The sequence below is a fragment of the Vipera ursinii genome (assembly GCF_947247035.1).
Source record: "Vipera ursinii genome assembly, chromosome: 15".
Lineage (NCBI taxonomy): Eukaryota > Metazoa > Chordata > Lepidosauria > Squamata > Viperidae > Vipera > Vipera ursinii.
Genome location: NC_139528.1, coordinates 7,979,830 through 8,003,887, shown reverse-complemented (window position 1 = coordinate 8,003,887; position 24,058 = coordinate 7,979,830). Strand labels below are relative to the sequence as shown.

At 47.3% G+C, this 24,058-nt stretch overlaps 2 protein-coding genes across 11 annotated transcripts in view; both read left to right on the top strand.

Moving 5' to 3' along the window:
• Window positions 1-4,891, top strand: part of USF1 (upstream transcription factor 1) — a 28,528-nt gene extending 23,637 nt beyond the window's left edge. For 8 of the 9 annotated variants that reach the window (XM_083374574.1, XM_083374570.1, XM_083374573.1 and 5 more), the window contains exons 9-11: window positions 631-725; window positions 1,771-1,899; window positions 4,001-4,891. In XM_083374574.1, the coding sequence (XP_083230700.1) occupies window positions 631-725; window positions 1,771-1,899; window positions 4,001-4,087 (311 nt within the window). In that variant the 3' untranslated portion in view covers window positions 4,088-4,891. Of the gene's footprint in view, window positions 1-630; window positions 726-1,770; window positions 1,905-4,000 lie in introns of all 9 variants that reach the window. The other variant, XM_083374575.1, reaches the window with a different exon arrangement.
• Window positions 4,892-13,686: 8,795 nt separating this feature from the next.
• The window catches only part of F11R (F11 receptor), a 40,309-nt gene continuing 29,937 nt past the window's right edge, over window positions 13,687-24,058 (top strand). For both annotated transcript variants that reach the window (XM_083374273.1, XM_083374274.1), the window contains exon 1: window positions 13,687-13,797. In XM_083374273.1, coding sequence (XP_083230399.1) covers window positions 13,749-13,797 — 49 coding nt within the window. In that variant the 5' untranslated portion in view covers window positions 13,687-13,748. The remainder of the gene's footprint in view (window positions 13,798-24,058) is intronic.

The window sequence follows — 24,058 nt, the reverse complement described above, 5'->3', positions numbered from 1 at the left end:
GGCACCATGGGAAGGAGAGATAGGAAGGAAGGAAGGAAGGAAGGAAGGAAGGAAGGAAGGAAGGAAGGAAGGAGAGATAGGAAGAAGGAAGGCAAGATAGGAAGGGGTGGAAGTTAAGATAGGAAGGAAAGAAGGAGAGATAGGAAGGGGTGGAAGGAAGGAAGGAAGGAAAGATAGGAAGAAGGAAGGCAAGATAGGAAGGGGTGGAAGGAAGGAAGGAAAGCAATAACCCTTAGACTTATGTCCCACTTCACAGCACTTTACAGCTTCCTCTAAGCGGTTTACAGAGTCCACATATTTGCCCCAACAATCTGGGTCCTCATTTTACCAACCTCGGAAGGACAGAAGGCAGAGTCAACCTGGAGCTGGTCAGGATCGAAGTAGAGCTTTTGATTGCTAAGCAAGGCAGTTGCTACCCAAGTCGTGCCTAATTTTACGACCTTTTTGCCACCGTTGTTAAGTGAATTCTGTGGCAAATCCAGCTCCCTCCCCCTCCCCACCCCCGCAGAATGAGTTCTGTTCATATAGAATTTTTCATGCTGGCTGGGGGATTCTGGGAGTTTGAAGTCCGTGGGTTTTAACATTGCCAAGCTTGTGAAACAGTTGTAATAATCCTTTTGTGTCCTGTAGTGGAACGCCGACGCCGGGACAAGATCAACAACTGGATTGTCCAGCTGTCCAAGATCATTCCAGACTGTTCTATGGAGAACACCAAATCTGCACAGGTAAGAAAGGTTGAGCTATGGGGAGGTAAGGGTTAGGGTTCGGGATAGGGGCAACGTTAATCCCGCTCTAGGCCTGAAAGACGGCTGGGTGACTTTGGGCCAATCGCCAGGAGACGGTGAGTTCTAGTCCCGCCCTAGGCCTGAAAGCCGGTTGGGGGACTTTGGGCCAGTCTTTCTCTCAACCCAACCCACCTCACAGGGCTGTTGTGAGGAAAATAGGAGGAGGAAGGGGTGCGGATATGTTCGCTGCCTTGAGTTATCAAACAATAAAGGCAGGATGCAAATAATTAGAGAAAAATAGTTAGTCTTCCCAGCAGTTCCCCTCACTGCCAAGAAGGCTAATGGGGAGCTTTTGCTTGAACTTGCTCGTACAGGAAGTCCTCGAATTACGGCCCCTTGTGTGCAGCGCTTGGGACTCTTACCTCTTCCCGCTTAATGACCCGAAGGCTCTGGGGTTATGACTGCCCTTGGGGCTGGAATTCTGTCCCCAAGCAATACAATCACACGGCGTCAAGTTTTACAATCACCTCATTGAGCGACCAAAATTTTGTCCCAGTTGCTGTCGAGGACTGCCTGTATCGAATAGAAGGTGGGGGGTTCGATGCTGCAGGATATCCTTGTGAGAGACCTCCCGCGTTCTTCCTCACTGGCTTCTGCGGCTGAAGTGACATCTAGTAGATACCTGGAGGCCACAGGTTCCTCCCCTTAGCGGATTTTGCACCGCTGGTGATCTAGTTAGTGATCTGCTGGGCTGCTAACCGTTAGCTCAGGCATGTCAAGCTGCTGGCCCTGCGGGCCGGATGCATCGTACTGAGACGGCGCCCACCCCATCGCCGGCAATGGGGGGGAAAAGCCGCGATACGTCGCGAGTTTGACATGCCTGCATTAGCTCATTGGTGGTCAGAGAGTTCTTTGTCTCCAATCCAGGATGCTCGGGGAGTGATCATCCAGAAGGTTCCGCCTTCTCTTCCTTAAAAGGGGTGAGCCAATCCATAACCTAGCTGAGGCTGCTCTCTTGAGTCCCTTTCTCTTCTTCCTCCTGCAGAGTAAAGGAGGGATCCTCTCCAAAGCTTGTGACTACATTCAGGAATTAAGACAGAACAATATCCGTCTTTCTGAGGAGCTGCAGGGCCTGGAACAGCTCCAGGTGGATAATGAAGTCTTGCGACAACAGGTAAGGTGAGACACCCCCTCCCCTATTCCTGGAGGGGACCCTCGATGCTCTGGCTTTCCCATCATGGGCTCCTGAAGGGTCTAGGACTGTGGTGGCGAACCTATGGCACGTGGGCCACAGGTGGCATGCGGAGCCCTCTCTGTGGGCACGCGTGCTGTCACCCCAGTCCCAGGCCTTCAAGCTGGGTTTTATAAAACCTTTTCACTTTAGGCCTCCACCGCCGTGTGCAAAAAACAAAAGGTTCAATCAATCAATTTCAACTCCTCGCGGGGAAAAATAAGATCTCGCAAAGTTGGAACTGATTGACTGAACGTTTTAGTCCCACCCAGTCTGCCGTTAACACCGCAGCCACGCCCACCCGATGGGCCACACCCACCCGGCACCCGACGACACATAAGTGGGTTTGGGGTTGCCGTTTGGGCACTCGGTCTCTCAAAGGTTCGCCATCACTGGTCTAGGATGAATTCAGCTGACCCAATTCACAGAAGATGCTTGCCGTCTCATTCGCGAAACCCTTGGACGTTTAGACCAGTGTGTTTTCAACCTGCTAGCTGGGGAATTCTGGGAACTCTTATGTTATTCGAAAAAAGGTTAAAGTGCAAAGTTTAAAAGAAAAGAAAAAACAAACGCGACATTGAAAAAAGGGTGCAAAAAAGAAGAAAAGCCACACACACACACATATATATTATCCCCCCAGTTGAATATTGATTATAATGCAGTACATTACTGCAATATTGGTATCTCACCTGTTTTAAACTACTAAGCTATTTGCAAATTTTTTAAATTTTTTAAATTTTTATTTTATTTTAATTCCATTTATATCCCGCCCTTCTCCGAAGACTCAGGGCGGCTTACAAGCTTAGCAGTAGCCTTCATTCTATGTATATGCCTGCTTATTAGGGCTTTCACACACACCCCAAGTGGCATTTTTACAAAGTCAGCTTAATTGCCCCCCAACAATCTGGGTCCTCATTTTACCTACCTGGGAAGGATGGAAGGCTGAGTCAACCTTGAGCCTGGTGAGACTCGAACCTGCACTAATTGCAGGCAGCTGGTGTTACTTAAGGAGGGAGGCATTAGCCCACTGCTCCACCAAGGCTCTGTCTTAGTGGCCTGTCATCCATATAGAGATCAAAACAGAGTTGGAAGGGACCTTGTTGGTCATCTAGTCCAACCCCCTGCTCAAGCAGGAGACCCCGTACCATTCCATATAAATGGCTGTCCAGTCTCTTCTTAAAAACCTCCAGTGATGGAGCATTCACCACTTCTGTTCCACTGGTTGATTGTTCTCACTGTCAGAAAATCGTTCCTTATTTCCAGGTGGAATCTCAGCTTGATCACCCTCCATCCGTTATTCCTTGTCTGGCCTTCAGGTGCTTTGGAAAATAGGTTGACCCCTAGCCTCTCTGTGACAGCCCCTCAAATATTGGAATGGTGCTGTCATGTCACCCCTGTTCCTTCTCTTCGCTAGACTAGCCGTGCCCAGTTCTTGCAACCGTTCTTCGTATGTTTTAGCCTCCAGTTGTCTAATCGTCTTGGTTGCTCTTCTCTGCATTCTTTCTGGATTCTCAACAGCTTTTTTCCCCAGTGTGGAGACCAACACTGGATGCAGAATTCCAAGGATGGCCTTATTAAGGCTTTATAGTGCAGTATGGGGGACGCAGTGGCTCAGTGGGTTAGGACGCTGAGCTTGTCGATCAGAAGGTCGACAGTTTGGCGGGTCGAATCCCAAGTGCCGCGTAAGAGAGTGAGCGCCTGTTACTCATCCCAGCTTCTGCCAACCTAGCAGTTCGAAAGCACGTAAAAATGCAAGTAGAAAAATAGGGACCACTCCGGTGGGAAGGTAACAGCGTTCCGTGCACCTTTGGCGTCTAGTCATGCCGGCCACATGACCACGGAGACGTCCTCGGACAAGCGCTGGCTCTTCGGCTTTGAAACAGAGATGAGCACCGGCCCCTAGAGTCGGAAACGACTAGCACGCATGTGCGGGGGAACCTTTACCTTTAGTGCAGTGTGAGGTGATCTCGATTCCATCCCACGAAGATCTCAAAATTGCCCTGGTCTAGAAGCCTCCTCCTCTGTCCTTCTCTTCTGCTTGCAGGTCGAAGATATGAAGAACAAGAACCTGATCCTACGGGCGCAGCTGCGACAGCACGGCGTGGAGGTGATCATCAAGGAGTCCCACTGACCAGCCCCTCAGCGGCAGGGAGGGCCTTGCTCAAGACACGCCGCCCGCCCCCCTCTCAGCACAGCGGGAGGCTCTGAGGCCCGGCTGGACCAGCGGGGCTTCCCAGCCAGCCGTCCTCCCTTACTCTGCCTCGTGCCGCATCGGAAGGCCGCGTCCCTCCCCTCCCTTGGGGCCAGGGCTCGGCTCAGGACACTCGACTTTGCCCGGTGGCCCCTCTCGGCTCACCCCTTGGCTTGGCCCTCCGGGCTCGACGTTGACAAACGTACTCTTGGTTCGTAGGCCCCTCAAATGAATTACACACACACACACACCCCGAGTTGTGTTCTTCCTCTCCCAGCCCCGCCGTTTTGCTCAGCGTTGCCGCCCGCTCGCGCGCTTCCCCGGACGCCCCTTTGCATGCAACCTGACGTAGTTCCCTTCCACGGTTCCCTGCGGACGGTGACCTCTGGGGGCCGTTCCCCTCCCGGGCCCTGCTCCTGCCAAGCGAGGGGGTGGAGCTCTCTGCAGCCCCTCCCGCTGGCCCTCTTTAGCCCCACCTTCCTTCTCTCCTTGGACGGAACTCCGGAAGGCTCGACGCTCGCTCGACGCTCCCTGTGCGGAATCCTCGCTGCCGAAAAAGACGCAACGTTTTGCTCACCTGCAGAGTGCCCAGGACTGGAGCGGATCCCGAGCGGTCGCGCTCTCGAAGATGACGCATCTAATGATCAGGATAGCAGTTCTCTCTCGCTCTTTTTTTTCTCTTTTTTTAAAAGAACCACCTGCGTTTTGGACAAAAAAAGGAACATAATTAAATAGCTGCCTTGCTGGGTTCGTTTCTCTTTGCTCTGGGGTCTGTCCGGGGGTGGTGAAGGTTGGCAACTGGAGCCCATTTGGGCAGGTTGGTGTTGGCTCTCTGCCCACCGTTGGGCTGGCTGCTGGCTGGTGGTGGTGGTGGCGGCCCGTAGGCAAAGAGGAAGGGTGCCTGGGGACCCCAAATCTCTCTTCCAGCAACGGGTGGATCTTGTAAGGTGCCCTGAGGCTATGCTGTCCTGCCTCTGACCGGCAGCAGGGATGCCAGTAGAAGGGAAGGCTTGTAGCTCAAGAGTGGACTGGGACGTCCTCGGTGCTCCTCCGTGGACTTGCTGGTTTTCTTGCAGACGTTTCATGACCCAACTAGGGAACATCATCAGTGCTAGAAGGCGGGCGGGGAGGTTTACGGATAGGAGGGAAGAATGGAGGAGGAGACTGTGGGGTCCTTGGTGCTCCCTGTGCTGGGCGGTTTTCTTGCAGATGCTTTGTGACCCAACTAGGTAACCTCATCAGGGCTAGGATGGAAGGTGGTTTGTGGAAAAGGAGCAAGGGTGGGAGGAGGAGGAGGAGGAGGACTGTGGGGTCTTTGGTGCCCTCTGAGCTGGGTGGTTTTCTTGGAGACATTTCGTGACCCAGCTAGGGAACACCATCAGTGCTAGAAGACAGAGGTATCTGCAGAGAGGAGGAAGAGGAGGAGGAGAAAGAGAAGGGGGGATGGGGGAGGAAGAGGACTGTGGGGTCCCTGGTGCTCTCTGAGCTGGGTGGTTTTCTTGCAGATGTTTCGTGACCCAACTAGGAAACATCAGTGCTAGAAGGGAGGGGTTTGTGGGGAGGAGGAAGACAACTCTTGGTCCTTGGTGCTCTCTGAGCTTAGTTATTTTCTTGCAGATGTTTCATTACCCAACTAGGTAATATCAGCGTTAGAAGGGAGGGGTATTTGCTGTGTGTGTGTGTGTGTGTGTGTGTGTGTGTGTGTGTCTTGCCGTGTTGGGGTGTGTGAGTGTGGTTTTCTCCTGGGCGGTTCCTTGATTGGGGTATTGTTTTCTGCCTGGATGTATACGTTACCTGAAATCAACCAAGATGGACCAGATCCCATTTCCCTTTAAGTGCGAGTTCAAATCCAGTCAAATCTCTCAAGCGGCGCAAGTTTTGGGCTGCTCATTTCAATATTCTGAAAGCTCTCAAGTCAACCAATCCAGCTATTTGTGTCATTAAGAATCCCAAAAGATTTTTATCTTTGTCTTGTTTACAGTCCAATCTTGTTCTTCATAAAAGCAAACATTTAATAATGAGGAAAGAAAAGGGGGGGGAGAGGGAAGTCTGGACTTAACCCTTTCTCTATAGTTCTCATCCCAGACAGTCAATACATGACTTATTGCTGCAAAAGTTGTTATGCAGTAAAATGTTCCTTATTTTATTAACCAGAGATACTGCTCCTTGCCCAGAAGGAGTCAGCTGACTGTAAAGAGAGAGAGCCCATAATCCACGTTAAGGAACTGGCATGGTAGTACAATGTAAAGACTTGGAGCTGTCAATCCAACTAAATCTGGGTCTTGTGAACTCTTGAATTTGATCCTTTTGTAAACGGAGACGAGGGTCCAAGAGACATCTAGGGTGGACAGATCAAATAACGTCAAATATTCCCCATTGTTCGATTGTCTCTCAGCAGCTCCAAGGCAATAAGGCAAAGGTTCCCCTGCACATGCGTGCTAGTCGTTTCCGACTAGGGGCCGGTGCTCATCTCCGTTTCAAAGCCAAAGAGCCAGCGCTTGTCCGAGGACGTCTCCGTGGTCATGTGGCCGGCATGACTAGACACCAAAGGCACACGGAACGCTGTTACCTTCCCACCGTAGCGGTCCCTGTTTTTCTACTTGCGTTTTGACGTGCTTTCGAACTGCTAGGTTGGCAGAAGCTGGGACGAGTAACAGGCGCTCACTCTGCTACGCGGCACTCGGGATTCAACCCGCCAAACTGCCGACCTGATCAACAAGCTCAGCGTCCTAACCCACTGAGCCACCGCGTCCCTTATCCAAGACAATAAATAGACCTAATACAGGCAGGCCTCAACTTAACAACCACAGTTGGAACCAGGGTTTCCATGGCTAAGCAAGGCGGCGATTGAATTGAGTCCTGCCTGATTTTACAATTCCCCCCCCCCACCTCCAATTGTTAAGTGAGTCATTGCAGTTGTTTTACTGAATCACGCGGTCCCTAAGAGAACCTGGCTTTCCCCATTCACTTTGCTTGTCGGAAGCCAGCCTGGAAGCTCGCAATTGTTGGATCACGCGACCCTGGGATGCAGCAACTGTCGTAAATACATGCTGGTTTTGCCGAGCATCTTAAATTTTGTTTATGTGGGGATGTTACCACCTAAGTCGTAAGTGCGAGGACTGGTCATAAGCCATTGTAACTTCAGAGAGACGGTAGACAAGTGATTGTAAGTTGAGGGCTGTCCGTATGTAGCTGCTTATATGGGTCAGGCCAGTAATCCCCGGTAATTGTCAAGATGGCCCCCATCCCATAAGCCACTAAGTTGAACTCTCCCAAAGCAAAAGTCTAGGGCAGGGATCCTCATACTTGGCCACTTTAAGACTTGTGGACTTCAACTCCCAGAATTCCCCAGCCAGCCATGCTGGCTGGGGAATTCTGGGAGTTGAAGTCCACAAGTCTTAAAGTGGCTAAGTATGAGGACCCCTGATATCCACCCTGAACCAATTCTTGGTTTGTACAGGTAATCCTTGACTACGACTGAGCCCCAAATTTCTCTTGCTAAGTGAGACCGTCATTAAGTGAGTTTTGCCCCATTTTATGACCTTCCTCGCCACAGTTGTTACGTTAGTCGCACAGTTGTTAAGTGAAACTGGCTCCCCCATTGACTTTGCTGGTCTGAAGTTTGCAAGAGGGGATCACGTGACCCTGGGACGCTGCGACCGTCATAAATAGGAGTCAGTGGCCAAGCACCCGAATTTGGATCATGTGACCCTGGGGAGGCTGCAATGGTTGTAGGTGTGAAAAACGGTCATAAGACCCTTTTTTCAGTGCTGTTGTGACTTTTTTTTTTGGAAAAAGTTTTTTATTAGTTTTTTCTAAGGTTAAAGACCCCTTCATGGATTACTGCCTTGTCGGGGCGAAGGGGCTTGCGTAATTCAATGAAGCTATGAGCTATGCCGTGCAGGGCCACCCAAGACGGACAGGTCATAGCAGAGAGTTCTGACAAAACGTGATCCACTGGAGAAGGAAATGGCAACCCACTCCAGTATCTTTGCCATGAAAACCCTATGGACAGTACCAAAAGGCAAAACGATATGACGCTGGAAGATGAGCCCCTCAGGTCGGAAGGCGTCCAATATGCTACTGGGGAAGAGCAGAGGGCTAGTACTAGTAGCGCCAGAAAGAATGAAGCGACTGGGCCAAAGCCGAAAGGACGCTCAGCTGTGGATATGTCTGGTGGTGAAAGGAAAGTCCGATGCTGTAAAGATTTTTTCTCCATTGGAACCTGGAATGTAAGATCCATGAATCAAGGCAAGCTGGACGTGGTCAAACAAGAGATGACAAGACTGAACATCGACATCTTAGGTATCAGCGAACTAAAATGGACAGGAATGGGTGAATTTAATTCAGATGACCATCAGGTATACTACTGCGGGCAAGAATCCCTCAGAAGAAATGGAGTAGCCTTCATAGTCAATAAAAGAGTAGGAAAAGCAATACTGGGATACAATCCTCAAAACGACAGAATGATCTCAGCTCGAATCCAAGGCAAACCATTCAATATCACAGTAGTCCAAGTCTATGCCCCAACCACCAGTGCTGAAGAGGATGAAATTGACCGGTTCTATGAAGCACTACAGCACCTTATAGAACTAACACCAAAAAATGATGTTCTTATCATCATGGGGGATTGGAATGCTAAAGTAGGAAGCCAAAAGATAACTGGAATAACAGGCAAGTTTGGCCTTGGAGTACAAAATGAAGCAGGGCACAGGCTGATAGAATTTTGTCAAGAGAATACGATGGTCATAGCAAACACTCTTTTCCAACAACCCAAGAGACGGCTCTACACATGGACATCACCAGACGGTCAACACAGAAATCAGATTGACTATATGCTCTGCAGCCAAAGATGGAGAAGCTCTATACAGTCAGTAAAAACAAGACCAGGAGCTGACTGTGGCTCAGACCATGAGCTTCTCCTTGCAAAGTTTAGGCTTAAACTGAAGAAAGTAGGGAAAAGCACCAGGCCAGTCAGGTATGAATTAAATCATATCCCCATGGAATATACAGTAGAGGTGACAAATAGATTTAAGGAATTAGATCTGATAGACAGGGTGCCTGAAGAACTATGGACAGAGGTTCGCAACATTGTACAAGAGGTAGCAACCAAAACCATCCCAAAGAAAAAGAAATGCAAGAAAGCAAAATGGCTGTCTGAGGAAGCTTTGCAAATAGCTGAGGAAAGGAGGGAAGCGAAAGGCAAGGGAGAAAAAGAAAGATACGCCCAATTGAATGCAGAATTCCAGAGAATAGCTAGAAGAGATAAGAATGCCTTCTTAAATGAACAGTGCAAAGAAATAGAAGAAAACAATAGAATAGGGAGGACCAGAGATCTTTTCAAGAAAATTGGAGAGATGAAGGGAACGTTCAATGCAAAAATGGGCATGATAAAGGACCAAAATGGCAGGGACCTAACAGAGGCAGAAGAGATTAAGAAGAGATGGCAAAATTACACAGAAGAACTATACAGGAATGAGCTTAATGTCCCTGATAATCACACTGAGGTGGTCACTGACCTAGAGCCAGACATCCTAGAATGTGAAGTGAAGTGGGCCTTAGAAAAGCTGAGCAACAACAAAGCTAGTGGAGGTGACGGTATTCCAGCTGAGCTATTCAAAATCTTAAAAGACGATGCAGTAAAAGTGCTACACTCAATTTGCCAGCAAATTTGGAAAACTCAACAGTGGCCACAGGATTGGAAAAGATCAGTTTACATTCCAATTCCAAAGAAAGGCAGTGCCAAAGAATGTTCAAACTATCGCACCATTGCACTCATTTCTCATGCTAGTAAAGTTATGCTTAAAATCCTACAAGCTAGACTCCAGCAGTATGTGGATCGAGAACTACCAGAAGTACAGGCAGGATTTCGAAGAGGCAGAGGAACCAGAGATCAAATAGCCAACATACGCTGGATCATGGAGAAAGCTAGGGAGTTCCAGAAAAACATCTACTTCTGCTTCATTGACTATGCTAAAGCCTTTGATTGTGTGGATCATAACAAACTGTGGCAAGTTCTTAAAGAGATGGGAGTACCAGAACATCTTATTTGTCTCTTGAGAAACCTATATGCGGGCCAAGAAGCAACAGTGAGAACTGGACACGGAACCACTGATTGGTTCCAAATTGGGAAAGGTGTCCGGCAAGGCTGTATACTGTCGCCTTGCCTATTTAACTTATATGCAGAGCATATCATGAGAAAGGCAGGGCTAGAGGAGTCAAAAGTTGGAATTAAGATTGCTGGAAGAAATATCAACAACCTAAGATATGCAGATGATACCACTCTAATGGCAGAAAGTGAAGAGGAACTGAAGAGTCTCTTGTTGCGAGTGAAGAAGGAGAGTGCAAAAGTTGGGTTGAAACTAAACATTAAGAAAACCAAGATCATGGCATCCGGCCCTCTCAATTCCTGGCAAATAGATGGGGAAGAAGTGGAGGTAGTGACAGACTTCATCTTCCTGGGCTCCAAGATCACTGCAGATGGGGACTGTAGTCAAGAAATTAAAAGACGCTTGCTCCTCGGGAGGAAAGCCATGGCAAATCTAGACAGCACACTAAAAAGCAGAGACATCACCCTGTCAACAAAAGTGCGTATAGTCAAGGCTATGGTCTTCCCAGTTGCAATGTATGGCAGTGAAATTTGGACCATAAGAAAGGCTGAGCGCAAAAGAATTGAGGCCTTTGAACTCTGGTGCTGGAGAAGACTCCTGCGAGTCCCTTGGACTGCAAGGCGATCAAACCGGTCAGTCCTAGAGGAGATCAACCCTGACTGCTCTTTAGAAGGCCAGATCCTGAAGCTAAAACTCAAATACTTTGGCCACCTAATGAGGAGGAAGGACTCACTGGAGAAGAGCCTAATGCTGGGAAAGATTGAGGGCAATAGAAGAAGGGGACGACAGAGAATGAGGTGGCTGGATGGAGTCCCTGAAGCAGGAGGCGTGAGCCTAAATGGACTCCAGCAGATGGTAGAGGACAGGAAGGCCTGGAGGAACATTGTCCATAGGGTCGCGATGGGTCGGACACGACTTCGCAACTAACAAGGTTAAAGAAGAGGGTTAGGGAATGGGGGCTTGGGATAGGGTAGAGGAAAGATTGGGGGAGAGGGTTGGGCTTTCCCCCAGTAACATTCAATATTTGGCAAAACAGCATATTGTCTGGGTAAATATACATAAATAAAGGTAATAAAGCTAGTAATAACAATGATAGGTATAATAGATTAGCAGAAACAATACTACATTTTCAATGTATGGTATCATTCTTACTCAAATAATTTCAACATTGCATATCCCATTCCTTTCTCTCTAACTCGCTTACCTAGCCGTTGCTAGAATTTATTCCAAGTTCTATAGTTTACCTTTGTAAACTTTAATAAAAAGTCCCCGCGACAAACGAAGCAGCTCGGGGGCGAAGCTGCCCATCGGAGACGGGCACCCCTAAGGTGTCTCCCCAACCTCACCAATAGCACCTCCAGACCCAGTTTCACACTCTGATCACTTGAGGATGTGCTGGGCGACCGTGGTCATTGCGTCCCCCCACTTTTGGGGTCCCCGTTGCTGGAGCATCTGAGAATTGCATCTCTGAACGGGCAGAGTCTCCGCTCAGCTGGTGCAGCCACAGGCACCGAAAGGGTGTCGCAGAGCTCTTGATTGTTGAATAACAAGACCTTGAAAGCTTGCCAGGTGCCTCTCATCCTTGTTTCAACAAACCCAAGGCTGGGTTAAGCTGAGGCTCTTCCTCATAGCGTGCATATTGTGTTGCCACAAAATAAAATAAAAAGAGGTGGAGACTCTTAGAAAAAGAGTGCAGAAGAGTCACAAAGACGATTAGGGGGCTGGAGGCTAAAATCCATGAAGAGCAGTTACAGGAATTGTGTGTGTCTAGGACGCGGTGGCTCAGTGGGTTAGGACGCTGAGCTTGTCGATCAGATGGTCGGCAGTTTGGCGGGTCGAATCCCGAGTGCCGCGTAACAGGGTGAGTGCCTGTTACCCGTCCCAGCTTCTGCCAACCTAGCAGTTCGAAAGCACGTAAAAACGCAAGTAGAAAAATAGGGACCACTCCGTTGGGAAGGTAACAGCGTTCCGTGCGCCTTTGGCGTCTAGTCATGCCGGCCACATGACCATGGAGACGTCCTGGGACAAGCGCTGGCTCTTCGGCTTTGAAACGGAGACGAGCACCGGCCCCTGGAGTCGGAAACGACTAGCACGCATGTGCGGGGGAACCTTTACCTTTATAGTCTAGTGACAAGAAGGACCAGGGGGGACATGATAGTATCTTCCAATATTTGAGGGGCTGCCACAAAGAGGAGGGGGGTCAACCTAGAATTCATTCTTCCCATGCTGAACTTGCCCTGTGATACAAGTCAATGCTGAGTATTGATGAAAGAAGGATTTCTTGTAATTATTAATTTAATATTGAGGAAAGACTCGCTCTAAAGGGTGCAGAGAAGAGCAAGAAGGACGATTAGGGGGCTTGGAAGCTAAACCACACGAAGAACAGTTGCAGGAATTGGATACGTCTAGTTTAATGAAAAGAAGGACGGATGGTGCCATGACAGCAGTTTTCCAATATTTGAGAGGAGGGGGTCACCCTGTTCTCCAAAGCGCCTGAAGGCAGGAGAAGAAGCAACGGATGGAAGCTAATCGAGGAGAGAAGCAACCAGGAACTAAGGAGAAATTTCCTGACAGTTAGAACATATTAGCCAGTGGAACAACTGGCCTCCAGAAACTCCGGCTGCTCCCTCACTGGAGGTTTTTCAGAAGAGATTGGACAGCCATTTGACCGGGATGGAGCAGGGGTGTCAAACTCGCAATGTCACGCGACGTGTCGTGATGAAGCGTGAGTTTTTTTTTCCCCCACCATTGCCGGCAATGGGGTGGGCACAGTTTCAGCATGACGCATCCAGCCCGCTGGCCGGCAGTTTGACACCCCTGGTGTAGAGTCTCTTGCTTGAGCAGGGGTTGGACTAGAGGACCTCCCAGGTCCCTTTCAGCCCTATGATTCTGTGAGATAAATAGACAAATAGACAGACAAGCCTTCCCCCTGGAGTTCTGGGTGCTCCATCACCGGAGGTTTTTCAGAAAAGATTGGACAGTCATTTCTCCTGGATTCAATAAGGTCTTCCTACCTTGAACGAGCGGTGTGTGTGTGTGTGTGGGTCAGACTAGAAGACCTCCAAGGTCCCTTCCAACCCCGATCGTCAACGATTCAACAATGGTAAAGCTAGAGGTTTTCAAGAAAAGGCTGAACGGGGATTTGAGCGGGCTGCTCTCCTAGGACTCCTGCTTTGAGGGTTGGACTAGACGACCTCGGGGAGCCCTCCCCGGCCCTCGGAGTCGAGGTTTCCACGTCCGAAGGGGAAAAAGAAGCCGTGAAGAAGCCGCGGAACTTGGGACCCAAATCCAAGCGGAGAAAGTCGGGCTCTTTCCCTAGCCAGGGAGAGCCCCTCCGGGACGAGACCCCCCCCCCTGCCTCCCGCGGGGGCCTCACCTGAGCAGGGGGCGGTGACGGGCGGGCGGCTCAGCCAATGAGCGCCCCGCCTGCGCTCACCTGCGCACCTGGGCAGCGGAGCCAGCCGGCCGCGGGCGAGGCGAGAGGAGCGGCGATGGCGGCGCACGGCTGGCTCTGGGGGTGCCTCCTGCTCGCAGGTTGGGGTGAGTTGGGGCGCTCTGGGCAGCCCACAAAGGCACGGGGTCAAACCCTTGGGCTGCGGGAATCCCCCCACGTCGGGATCTCCCCGAGGGAGGGGGGAAACCACCCCACTAAGAATTGGGGCCACGGTGGAGAATTGGGGGTGACTAAGCGCCGTGGAACACCCCCCCCGCTCTTCTTAAAATCCTCCAGCGATCAGTCAATATAGAGCTGGAAGGGACTTGGGGAGATCTTGTAGTCCACCCCCCCTGCTCATGCAGGTGACCTTCTACCCCTTGATTTGAACTCTTTTGTGGTGTGTGTGGGGGTGACACCAGCTGTTTTTTGACTGGGGGGGACTATTTTTCAAAGGATGAAGATTTCTCCCTCTTCCCTTCCCCTCCTCCCCCCCCCACTCCTGTTTTTAATGTTGTTTCCTGAAAGGGGATTCTTGGAGCTAAGCCACAGTTTGTTTAACCCAAAGGGGAGGCAACCGTGGCTCTTTTATGACTCCTGGTCTTCAACTCCCAGAATTCCTGAGCCAGTCCACGAGTCATAAACGAGCCAAGGTTGCCGACCCCTGGTTTAACCAAAGATTGAAGCAGCAAAGGCGGTTGAGTTCACACAATGCTGTCAAACGCCTGTTTCTCGTCACTCTAAAGATGGGTAGACTTCAGTTACCAGAATTGAATTCTGGAAGTCGAAGTCTACCCATCGCAGAGTGGTCACGACTGAGAAACGCTCCTTCAACTTTCGAGGCTGAAATCCATTCTTGCATGGATTTATCCTGTGGAGTCCACTGGCCTTTGTTTTCCTTGAAAGTACACAGAAAACAGACTGGGGTCCAATCATAGATTCCAATTCCCAATCTGAGCCAATCCAGGATTCCTGCTACTAAACTGGCCTCTGCCTAGAGGGGCCAACTTAGTTGGCAAACTTTCATGGGAGACTATTTGATGGCGTTAAGATTCTGCTTGCCGGCCCAGCTCTCTGGCTTCGGATCTCTTTTGCTGGCTCCTGTTTGCAGTGCTTGTGTGTGTGTGTGTGTGTGTGTGTGTGTGTGTGTGTGTGTGTGTGTGTAAGATAAAGATTTCGAAAGAAGAGTCTGGAGGAGGGAGGGGTGGTTTCAGGCCTGACTCCTGCAGGAGGACAGTTGCGGGTGGACAAAACAAGAGTTTCGTTCCTGATCAATCCACCAACGAGCTGGGGATTAAAACACAAAAAGTTGTTGGGCACTTTTGAGTCACTTTTCTCTCTTGGAAAATAATTGTTGAAAGGGAGGGCCAGAGCAAGCCGGCTCATGTTTCTGTTGCTCTTTCAAGCCACACCCGGCTTTTACTGGAAAGGTGAGTGGGCACACGGACACTCCCCCCCCCCCGCCCTGCCTGGCCCGGATCTCCTTATGCCTCCTGCTGTTGGGGATGGGATGTCTTGGAAGTTTAGGGTCTGGGGGTTCCCAAAGGCTTTTTTCAAAGGGGATTAGGACTGTTTCTGACCCGCCTTTGGAAAACCGCAGCAGAAAGTGGTTGGGTTCCCTTAAAACTTGTCTGGCTTAGTATCTGAAGAATATTCATGTGAAGTTACAAAGAAAGGAAGCTGAGGGTGGTCTATCACCAGAAAAGGAAAGAGAGGGAGAAGGAGAGAAAGAAAAAGAGAGAGAGAGAAAGAAAGAGAAAGCGTGTAAGAGAAAAAGAGATGGAGAAAGGAACAGAAAAGGCAGAAAGAAAGGCAAAGAGAAATAGAAAGAGACAGGGAGAAAGAAAAAGAGACAAAGAGAAGGAGAGAAGGAGAGAAAGAAAGAAAGAGACTAAGAGAAAGAGAAAGAAAAAAGGGAGAAAGAAAAAGAAAGACAAAGAGAGCAAAAGAGACAAAGGAAGAGAAGAGAAAGAGAGAGAGAGAAAGAAAGAGAAAGAAAGAAAGAAGAAAGAAAGAGAAAGAAAGAAAGAGAAAGAAAGAAAGAGAAAAAGAAAGAAAGAAAGAAAGAGAAAGAAAAGAAAGAAAGAAAGAAAGAGAGAGAAAGAAAGAAAGAATGAAAGAAAGAAAGAAGAAAGAAAGAAGAAAGAAAGAAAGAAAGAAAGAAAGAAAGAAAGAAAGAAAGAAAGAAAGAAAGAAAGAAAGAAAGAAAGAAAAAGAAAGAGATCTCAAAATGGAGATATCATCTGTGGCAGCTTACAGTAATCTTTGCACAGCAGCTCCATTAGTGTAATGACAATTTTAAAACGCAAGAACAAAACGCCAATGAAAAGCTTCCCAAACTGGCGTCTATGGCCACAAGGCCAGATGGCCGCAGCCTAGAAAAGATTGGGGCAATTAGAGGCTGCTTACCTGGAGCCAGAAAGTGAGTGGAAATGTGGGATCTTTTAATAGGTAGAGAAAGGCTAGGGGGAAAAAATACAGGTAGCCCTCGGGTTGCGACCATAACTGACCTCAACATTTACGTTGCTAAGTGAAATGTTTGTTCAGCGGATTTTGCCCCATTTTATGAGTTTTCTTGCTGCAGTCGTCAAGTGAATCATTGCGTCTGTTAAGTTAGTAACAAGGTTGTTAAGTGAAAGTGGCTTCCCCATGGACTTTGCTTGGCAGAAGGTTGCAAAAGGGGATCACGTGACCCCGGGACACTGTAACCGTCCTAAATGTGAGTCAGTTGCCAAGGGTCTGAATTTTGACCACAGGACCAGGGGGATGCTGCAATGGTCGTCAGTGTGAAAAAATGGCCGTAAGTCACTTTTTCCCCCAGCGCTGTTGTGACTTTGAAGGGTCATTAAATGTAAGTCGGGGACTATGTGCCCGACAAGACTCCGAAGATTTCCCCCATTTCGAAAGGCAGAAGAAAACGAGCCAGCATCTTCTAAATACATATATATAATCCCTCTTCCCAGAATATTCAGTAACTTGTTTAGTTATTCTATCTGGTTAACCTGAATTTCCCAATTTTTGTGGGGTTGCATGAAAGATTTAAGCAATGTAGCACCTTTGGTCTGTTTCTCTCATCCTAAATGATTTGCAAAGATTTGTGATGGCCAAAGGAGAAAGTCATCAGAAGAAGCTAATTTTGGCAGGAAACTCTTCTTGATTGGCTGAATCCGCTTCTGGCTTTTGGCCAATCAAGCCTGGAGTTTTAGTCAAGGGAAGCCCCCTGGCCTGGGGGGGGATGTTTGCATTACTGAGAAAGTGTGAGACAAACAAAGAGGGGTGGGTGGGTGACTCACTTCAGGGAAAATCCAAATGGAAGATTTGGAATTTTATTTAGCTTCTTTCATGGTTCATTTATTTTCATTTAAGGAGGGAGGGAGGGAAGGAAAAGGAAGGAAGGAAGGAAGGAAGGAAGGAAGGAAGGAAGGAAGGAAGGAAGGAAGGAAGGAAGGAGGGAGGGAGGAGAAAGAAGGAAGGAGAGAGGGAAGGAAGGAAGTTGAGAGAGAGAGGAGAGGGAAGGAAGGAGAGAGGGAAGGTGAAAGAAAAGAAAGAAGGAAAGAAAGAAAAATAGAAGAGACAGAAATAATTTTAACTAACTTCTGTGACAGTTTACATTCATCTTAGCACAGGAGTTATTCCTACTACTATATTTGCTATTTGTTTCCCCTGTTGGGTTTTTTGAGTTTCAGTGGAAAGGAGAGTCAGGCTGGCTTTTGCGTCCGTTCCACGAGAACGAGGGCAGAGGTTGGTTTCTCCCTCACTAACCACATTGGCTGTCTAACTTTTCTTTTTGGCTTCAATGTGTTGACAGAAAGCTCAAAGGTGCCAGATGAGAGCAGGTTTATAGAGAGACAGAACGAATTGGAAGCGAAGCCTCTTCGGCAACGATCGGAGCGAATCAATCAGAATAGAATTGGAAGGGACCTTGGGGTAGCGCAGAGGTACCCAACCTTTTGGGCACCAGGGACCAAGTACATGGACTTGGCAACTGACATGTACTTATGACGGTTGCAGGGTCCTGGAGTCACATGCTCCCCTTTTGCGACCTTCTGAGCAGAAAAGTCAATGGATGAAGCCGGATTCACCTAGCAACCGTGTTAGTAACACAATAACAACCGTGATTCAATTCACAACTTTGGCAAGAAGGGGGCAAAATTCACTTAACAACTGTCTCACTTAGCAGTGGAAATTTTGGGCTCAATTGGTGTCGTAAGTTGAGGAACTGAAGACAGGACAAAAAAACAAAACGGTGGAAACTAGTCAAGGAGAGAAGCAACCTAGAACTAAGGAGAAACTTCCTGACAGTGAGAACAATTAACCAGTGGAACAACCTGCCTCCAGAAGTGGTGAATGCTCCAACACTGGAAGTTTTTTTTTAAAGAAGAGACTGGACAGTCACTTGTCTGAAATGGTATAGGGTTTCCTGCCTGAGCAGGGGGTTGGACTAGATGACCTCCAAGGTCCCTTTCAACATTATTATTATTAATAGTAGTAAGTAAGTAGTAGTAAGGGACGCGGTGGCTCAGTGGGTTAGGACACTGAGCCTGTCGATCAGATGGTCGGCAGTTAGGCGGGTCAAATCCCGAGTGCTGCGTAGCAGAGTGAGCGCCTGTTACTCGTCCCAGCTTCTGCCAACCTTCGAAAGCATGTAAAAATGCAAGTAGAAAAATAGGGACCACTCTGGTGGGAAGGTACCAGCGTTCCGTGCGCCTTTGGCGTCCAGTCATGCCGGCCACATGACCACGGAGACGTCCTCGGACAAGCGCTGGCTCTTCGGCTTTGAAACGGAGATGAGCACCGGCCCCTAGAGTCGGAAACGACTAGCACGCATGTGCGGGGGAACCTTTACCTTTAGTAGTAGTAGTAGTAGTAGTAGTTCATTGAGGACTACCTGTATTTCCCAAACTGCTGCTAAACCCATCCAAAGTGCCAGCTTGTGGCCCAGAGTCCCGCCATGGAAAAATGAGGCAGCCCCTCCTTTGGGCTTGTTTTCAGCTGGTCTAGACTACCCTCCAGTCGGGGACCTTTCCTTGGCTTCTCAACTCCAGGAGAAAACCACCATTTTCTTTGCAATGAAGCAATGAACCCGTGGATTTTGGTTTCCCAAATTCTCAGCAATGCCGGTGCCAGTTGGGGCATTGTGGGAAATGAAATCTGCACGTTCCTCCATTTCTCCTTTCCTTGTTGCAGTCTGAGCACCCCAGCCTGTAGGGTTATTACCTTTCTTTTTTTAAAAAAAATATACCTATTGTGTGCCTCGGTGTGTGTAATATTGCTTTTAAAAAAATAACAGAAAAGAGTGAAGCGGGAAAGAAAGAAAATGCGAAGGGGCCTACTGCACGTTGTCGAAAAATGCAAGAACGAGGGCTTAAAAAAATGAGACGAATGCAATAGAAAAAATAAATTATAATATGTCACTGTGAAAGTAAAGAGTTATTGTTCTATATATAACATAATGCAAACATTATGCAAGTGTGTGTATACACCCTTATACAATTTGTGCTTTTTTAATCTACTTGATTTTCTACGAGCCCCATATTTCACGAGGCTTGCTCATACGAATTCTATATCTACTGATTCGTTAAGTTTATCTTTATTAATTTATATGCAGCCCATTTCCCCATTTGACTTCCAATTTATTTTTCAGCGCAGTGCAGAATGAAGCTACAGCCTCGGCTCAGCCAATCCTAGCCATTTCTATAACAACAAACCATATTAATTGACACCTTTATTTCCCCTTTTCCTGTGATCTTGTTTTGATTTCTCCTTTCATGTTTTAATAATTTTAATAAAAGTCTTTTTTAAAATAACCCTTGGAGCAACTAATCTTATCGTTCCAATGGGTGAGAATATTTGTAGCTCAAGACTGCGCTGTGGGGTCCTTGGTGCTCTCTGAGCTCAGCTGTTTTCTTGCCGACGTTTTATGACCCAACTAGAGAACATCATCAGTGCTAGAAGGCAGTGAGGTTTGCTCTTTGTTTATATGCGAGGGTTGGTGGGGGTGTTCTGGGTGATTCCTAGATTAGGCTGTTGTTCACTGTTTGAAAGCTTCTCAGAGCTGGTAGCTCCTTGATTGGAGTATTATTAATTACTTGATTGTTGGTTTAGCACTACAGGGCAAGCCACTGCCTTCAGGCACTGATGATATTCCCTAGCTGGGTCATGAAATGTCTGCAAGAAAACCACCAAGCTCAGAGAGCAACAAGGACCCCAGAGTTGTCGTCCTCTTCCTCTTCCTCTTTCCCTCCTCCTCCTCCTCCTCCTCCTCCTCCTCCTCCTCCTCCTCCTCCTCCTCCCCACAAGCCCCTTCCCTTTTTACACTAATGATATTACCTAGTTAAGAGCCTTGGTGGAGCCGTGGGCTAATGCCTCCTTAAGTAACACCAGCTGCCTGCAATTAGTGCAGGTTTGCGTCCCACCAGGCTCAAGGTTGACTCAGCTTTCCATCCTTCCCAGGTAGGTAAAATGAGGACCCAGATTGTTGGGGGCAATAAGCTGACTTTGTAATAATGCCACTTGGGGGGGGTGTGAAAAGCCCTAATAAGCAGGCATATACATAGAATGAAGGCTACTGCTAAGCTTGTAAGCCGCCCTGAGTCTTCAGAGAAGGGCGGGATATAAATGGAATTAAAATAAAATAAAATAAAAAATAGTGAAATGTCTGCCAGAAAACCACCAAGCTCAGAGAACAACAAGGACCCCAGAGTTGTCGTCCTCTGCCTCTTTCCCCTCCTCCTCCTCCTCCTCCTCCTCCTCCTCCTCCTCCTTCTCCAAACCCCTATCCTATCTACTACTGATGATGTTCCCTAGCTGGGTCACGAAATGTCTGCAAGGAAACCGCCAAGCGCCGAGGAGCCCACTCACAGCGGGCAAGCAGACCTTGGCAACGCAAGCCTTTGTCCCAATCCTCATCTGTAGCTAGAGGCCAAATGACCCTTTGTCTGTGTGAATTATCTCTCTTGTTTGCTCCGGTCTGTTTTCCTTTGAAGAAATCCTCTTTCTGTTTGCCTTCAAAGCCACTTCCAAAGATTTTCCACAAGGCCTCTTTGCACCAAATGACTCCTTGATGGCGCCTAAGGCGGTTGGGAGAAAATTTGGAGGGTTCCCCCCCTCCCACTTTGTGTTTCTTTGTCCATTCCCAAAACATGAGACATTTTTTGCACTTGCCGTGCAGGAAGTAACGCTTAATATTTCTTCAACTTCCCTGTTTAAGCTGCAGTGTTCCGGGCTTTTTGCTATCTATTCAAAGCCAAAGGCGTTTGTTTGTTTTCCAAACAGAGGCTTTTTAAGCAAAATTTATTGAGAAGGAAGAGGTGAGAATGAAAAATTATGGCAACTGAATAATTTCCCATCTATGGCCAAAGTAACCCAATGTGTATCGTTTCCCCTTTTTTGTATCTTTCCTCTGAATTAGTGGACCTTTCCCTGATAATGAGCTGGTGAGATTTAAAAACCCAAAATTGGATACTCACAACTCGAAGACAAGTCTGGTTAACAAAAAACAAAGATTTATTGAAAAGAAAATTGAAAAAAGAAAGAAGAAGCGTTTGCAAACACGGCCTCTTAGACCCTTGGATTGGGTTCAAAGAGCGCGCTGAGCAAGTTTCAAACCAGGCATTTTATACTCTTTTCACAATACACGCCACCCCTAAGAAGCTTAAGTCATTCTTTTGAAGTTGTTTCACATCCCTAGATGATCTTTACTTGTAATTTTCACCTTTTGTGGATGTTCCTGTCTCTCCTCACACATTGGTGTTACATTTTATACAATTTATAAAAGAATAACCTTTATCCTTCAAGCTGGTGGAGGGTTGTTTATAAAACCATTTGCTGAACCCTTTCCAGTCTGAGAATCAACCATTAAACCAGCCCTGGGATTTCCTAGTGGTCTCCTTTCCTAGAACCACCAATTTAACCTGCTTTGCTTTTCTTTAGATCAGCCAAAATCAGCTAGGGGCTACAAATCTACTATGGAGGACTTAATATGAGGATTAGTAATAGCCCAGCGGCTAAAAGGTGTTTCTGAATCAAACATTATATTTACCAGGTCGTCCTTGGTAAGAGTTTTCATTTCTTTTAGCATGATCAGCTACCACGTGATCCTAAACTTACCCTGCTTTAGAGGGTCCCAACATCCCATTTGCTGCCACAGAATTCCCCAGAAGTGGCTTTGGCTGAAATTTTGCAATAGTTTTGTACGTTTCCGATTTAGTATCTTTATTAATATAGGCAGTGTGGAGAATAAACCAAGCTTTATAAAACATGGCTTTATGTGCAAGCTTAGCTAACTAAGCTTTATTCAATGATCTTCCAAAATGTGGCTTAGTGTGATTTATGAAGGGAATATTTTTTTAAAGAAATAACTGTGTTAAGGAATTTGTTGTGCAGAGGTCTCCTTGTGCTACCAAAGAGTTGCACAGACAAGGAAGAGGGTACTGAGAGTAGTAAAAGTCACACACAGAAATACACTGAGTTCTAAAAGCAAAAAGTAGTTTACTTTTGAGGTGGTGTAAGAACAAAAATGCACAGTCAAAAATAAACAGTCCAGATCATAAACAATAGCAACAGTCCACAGAGTAATCCAAACTACAAAGTCTTCTTACCGGTCCAGAGGTCAAATACACAGTTCAGGTTACAACAGTAGTAAACCAACAGCTGAGCAAAAACAGTAACAGTAGAGATCAGTGAATTCAGAGAGAGAGAGAAGCTACGTTCCTAGCTTCCTCTTATGGCCATGAGAACACTTACACACCCATTGGCCAATTAACTTCTTAAAGACATAGCATTATGGTTAATATATTTTCAACCCAACATTGTAGGCTAACACCATATGCCTAACAAACTGTTGCATTTTCAGTTCGGCACTCTGCTTAAAAGGTCTGTTGCAATCCAATTTATAATTTTTTCATGGACTCAGAAAAAAATGTCTGCACAAACCATGGGTGATGTCTGTGCCCTGTGGAATCTGAAGGGCACACTTTGTGCAAACTCCACTTGACTAAATTCTTCTGGTTAATAAATAGCCTTTCCCACCTCTGCCTCCATGGCCCCTGGATTCAAAGGCGGACGATCTTTCTTTCTTTCTTTCTTTCTTTCTTTCTTTCTTTCTTTCTTTCTTTCTTTCTTTCTTTCTTTCTTTCTTTCTTTCTTTCTTTCTTTCTTTCTTTCTCCTTCCCTCCCTTTTTTCCTTCCTTCTTTCCTTCCTTTTTTCCTCTGACAATTTATACAGTCTGACGATAACCATCAACAGTTTCTCCCAGGCAAGTTACAAAATGAAATAAGTAGAACAAAATAGTAATGACATCTAGGTTAAACTGCAATATTTCATCATTTCTCTCTCTAGAGCACAGGCTTTAAAATGGAATTTGTCCATTTTCAATTAAAGCAACATTAGAGTCTGAACCAAGATATAAAATTTATTCCAGTATTTGAGAGGCTGCCACAAAGAAGAGGGGGTCACATTATTCACCAAAGCACCAGAAGGCAGGACGAGAAGCAACAGATGGAAACTAATCAAGGAGAGAAGCAACCTAGAATTAAGGTGAAACTTCCTGATAAGTGAGGACAATTAACCAGTGGAACAGCTTGCCACCAGAAATCACGGGCTCTCCATCACTGGAGATTTTTAAGAAGAGGCTGGACAGTCACTTGTCTAAGATGGTATAGGTTCTCCTGCTTGAGCAGGGGGCTGGACTAGAAGACCTCCAAGGTCCCTCCAGCTCTATTGTATATCTAATTTATCTGAGCCACTGGGGAAAGTTTCTTAAAATTGGAGGGGTATAAAAGTGACAAACGTCATCATAACTTTGGCAAAATGCTATAGCATGAGTCATAGTTTCAATTTCTCCCTAATAACAGGACAAAGCTTCTCTGTCACTGGAGCATCTCTCTCCCTCTCTCCTTCTTTCATTCCTCCCATCCCTTCCTTCCATCTTCCTTCCTTCCTTCCTCCCTCCCTCCCGAGTTGTTTGAATGGCATAGGGTAGGCAACCTTGGCTCTTTTATGACTTGTGGACTTCAACTCCCAGAATTCCTGAGCCAGCATGGGGAAATCTATGGTCCCTTCATGACTTGTGGACTTCAACTCCCAGAATTCCTGAGCCAGCATGGGGGAATCTATGGTCCCTTCATGACTTGTGGACTTCAACTCCCAGAATTCCTGAGCCAGCATGGGGGAATCTATGGTCCCTTCATGACTTGTGGACTTCAACTCCCAGAATTCCTGAGCCAGCATGGGGAATTATGGCCCGTTCATGACTTGTGGACTTCAACTCCCAGAATTCCTGAGCCAGCCATGCTGAGGGGAAAGGGAGAGGTTTCCAAACTGAGCCATGATGGCTCAAGAATTCTGGGAGTTGAAGTCCACCAGTC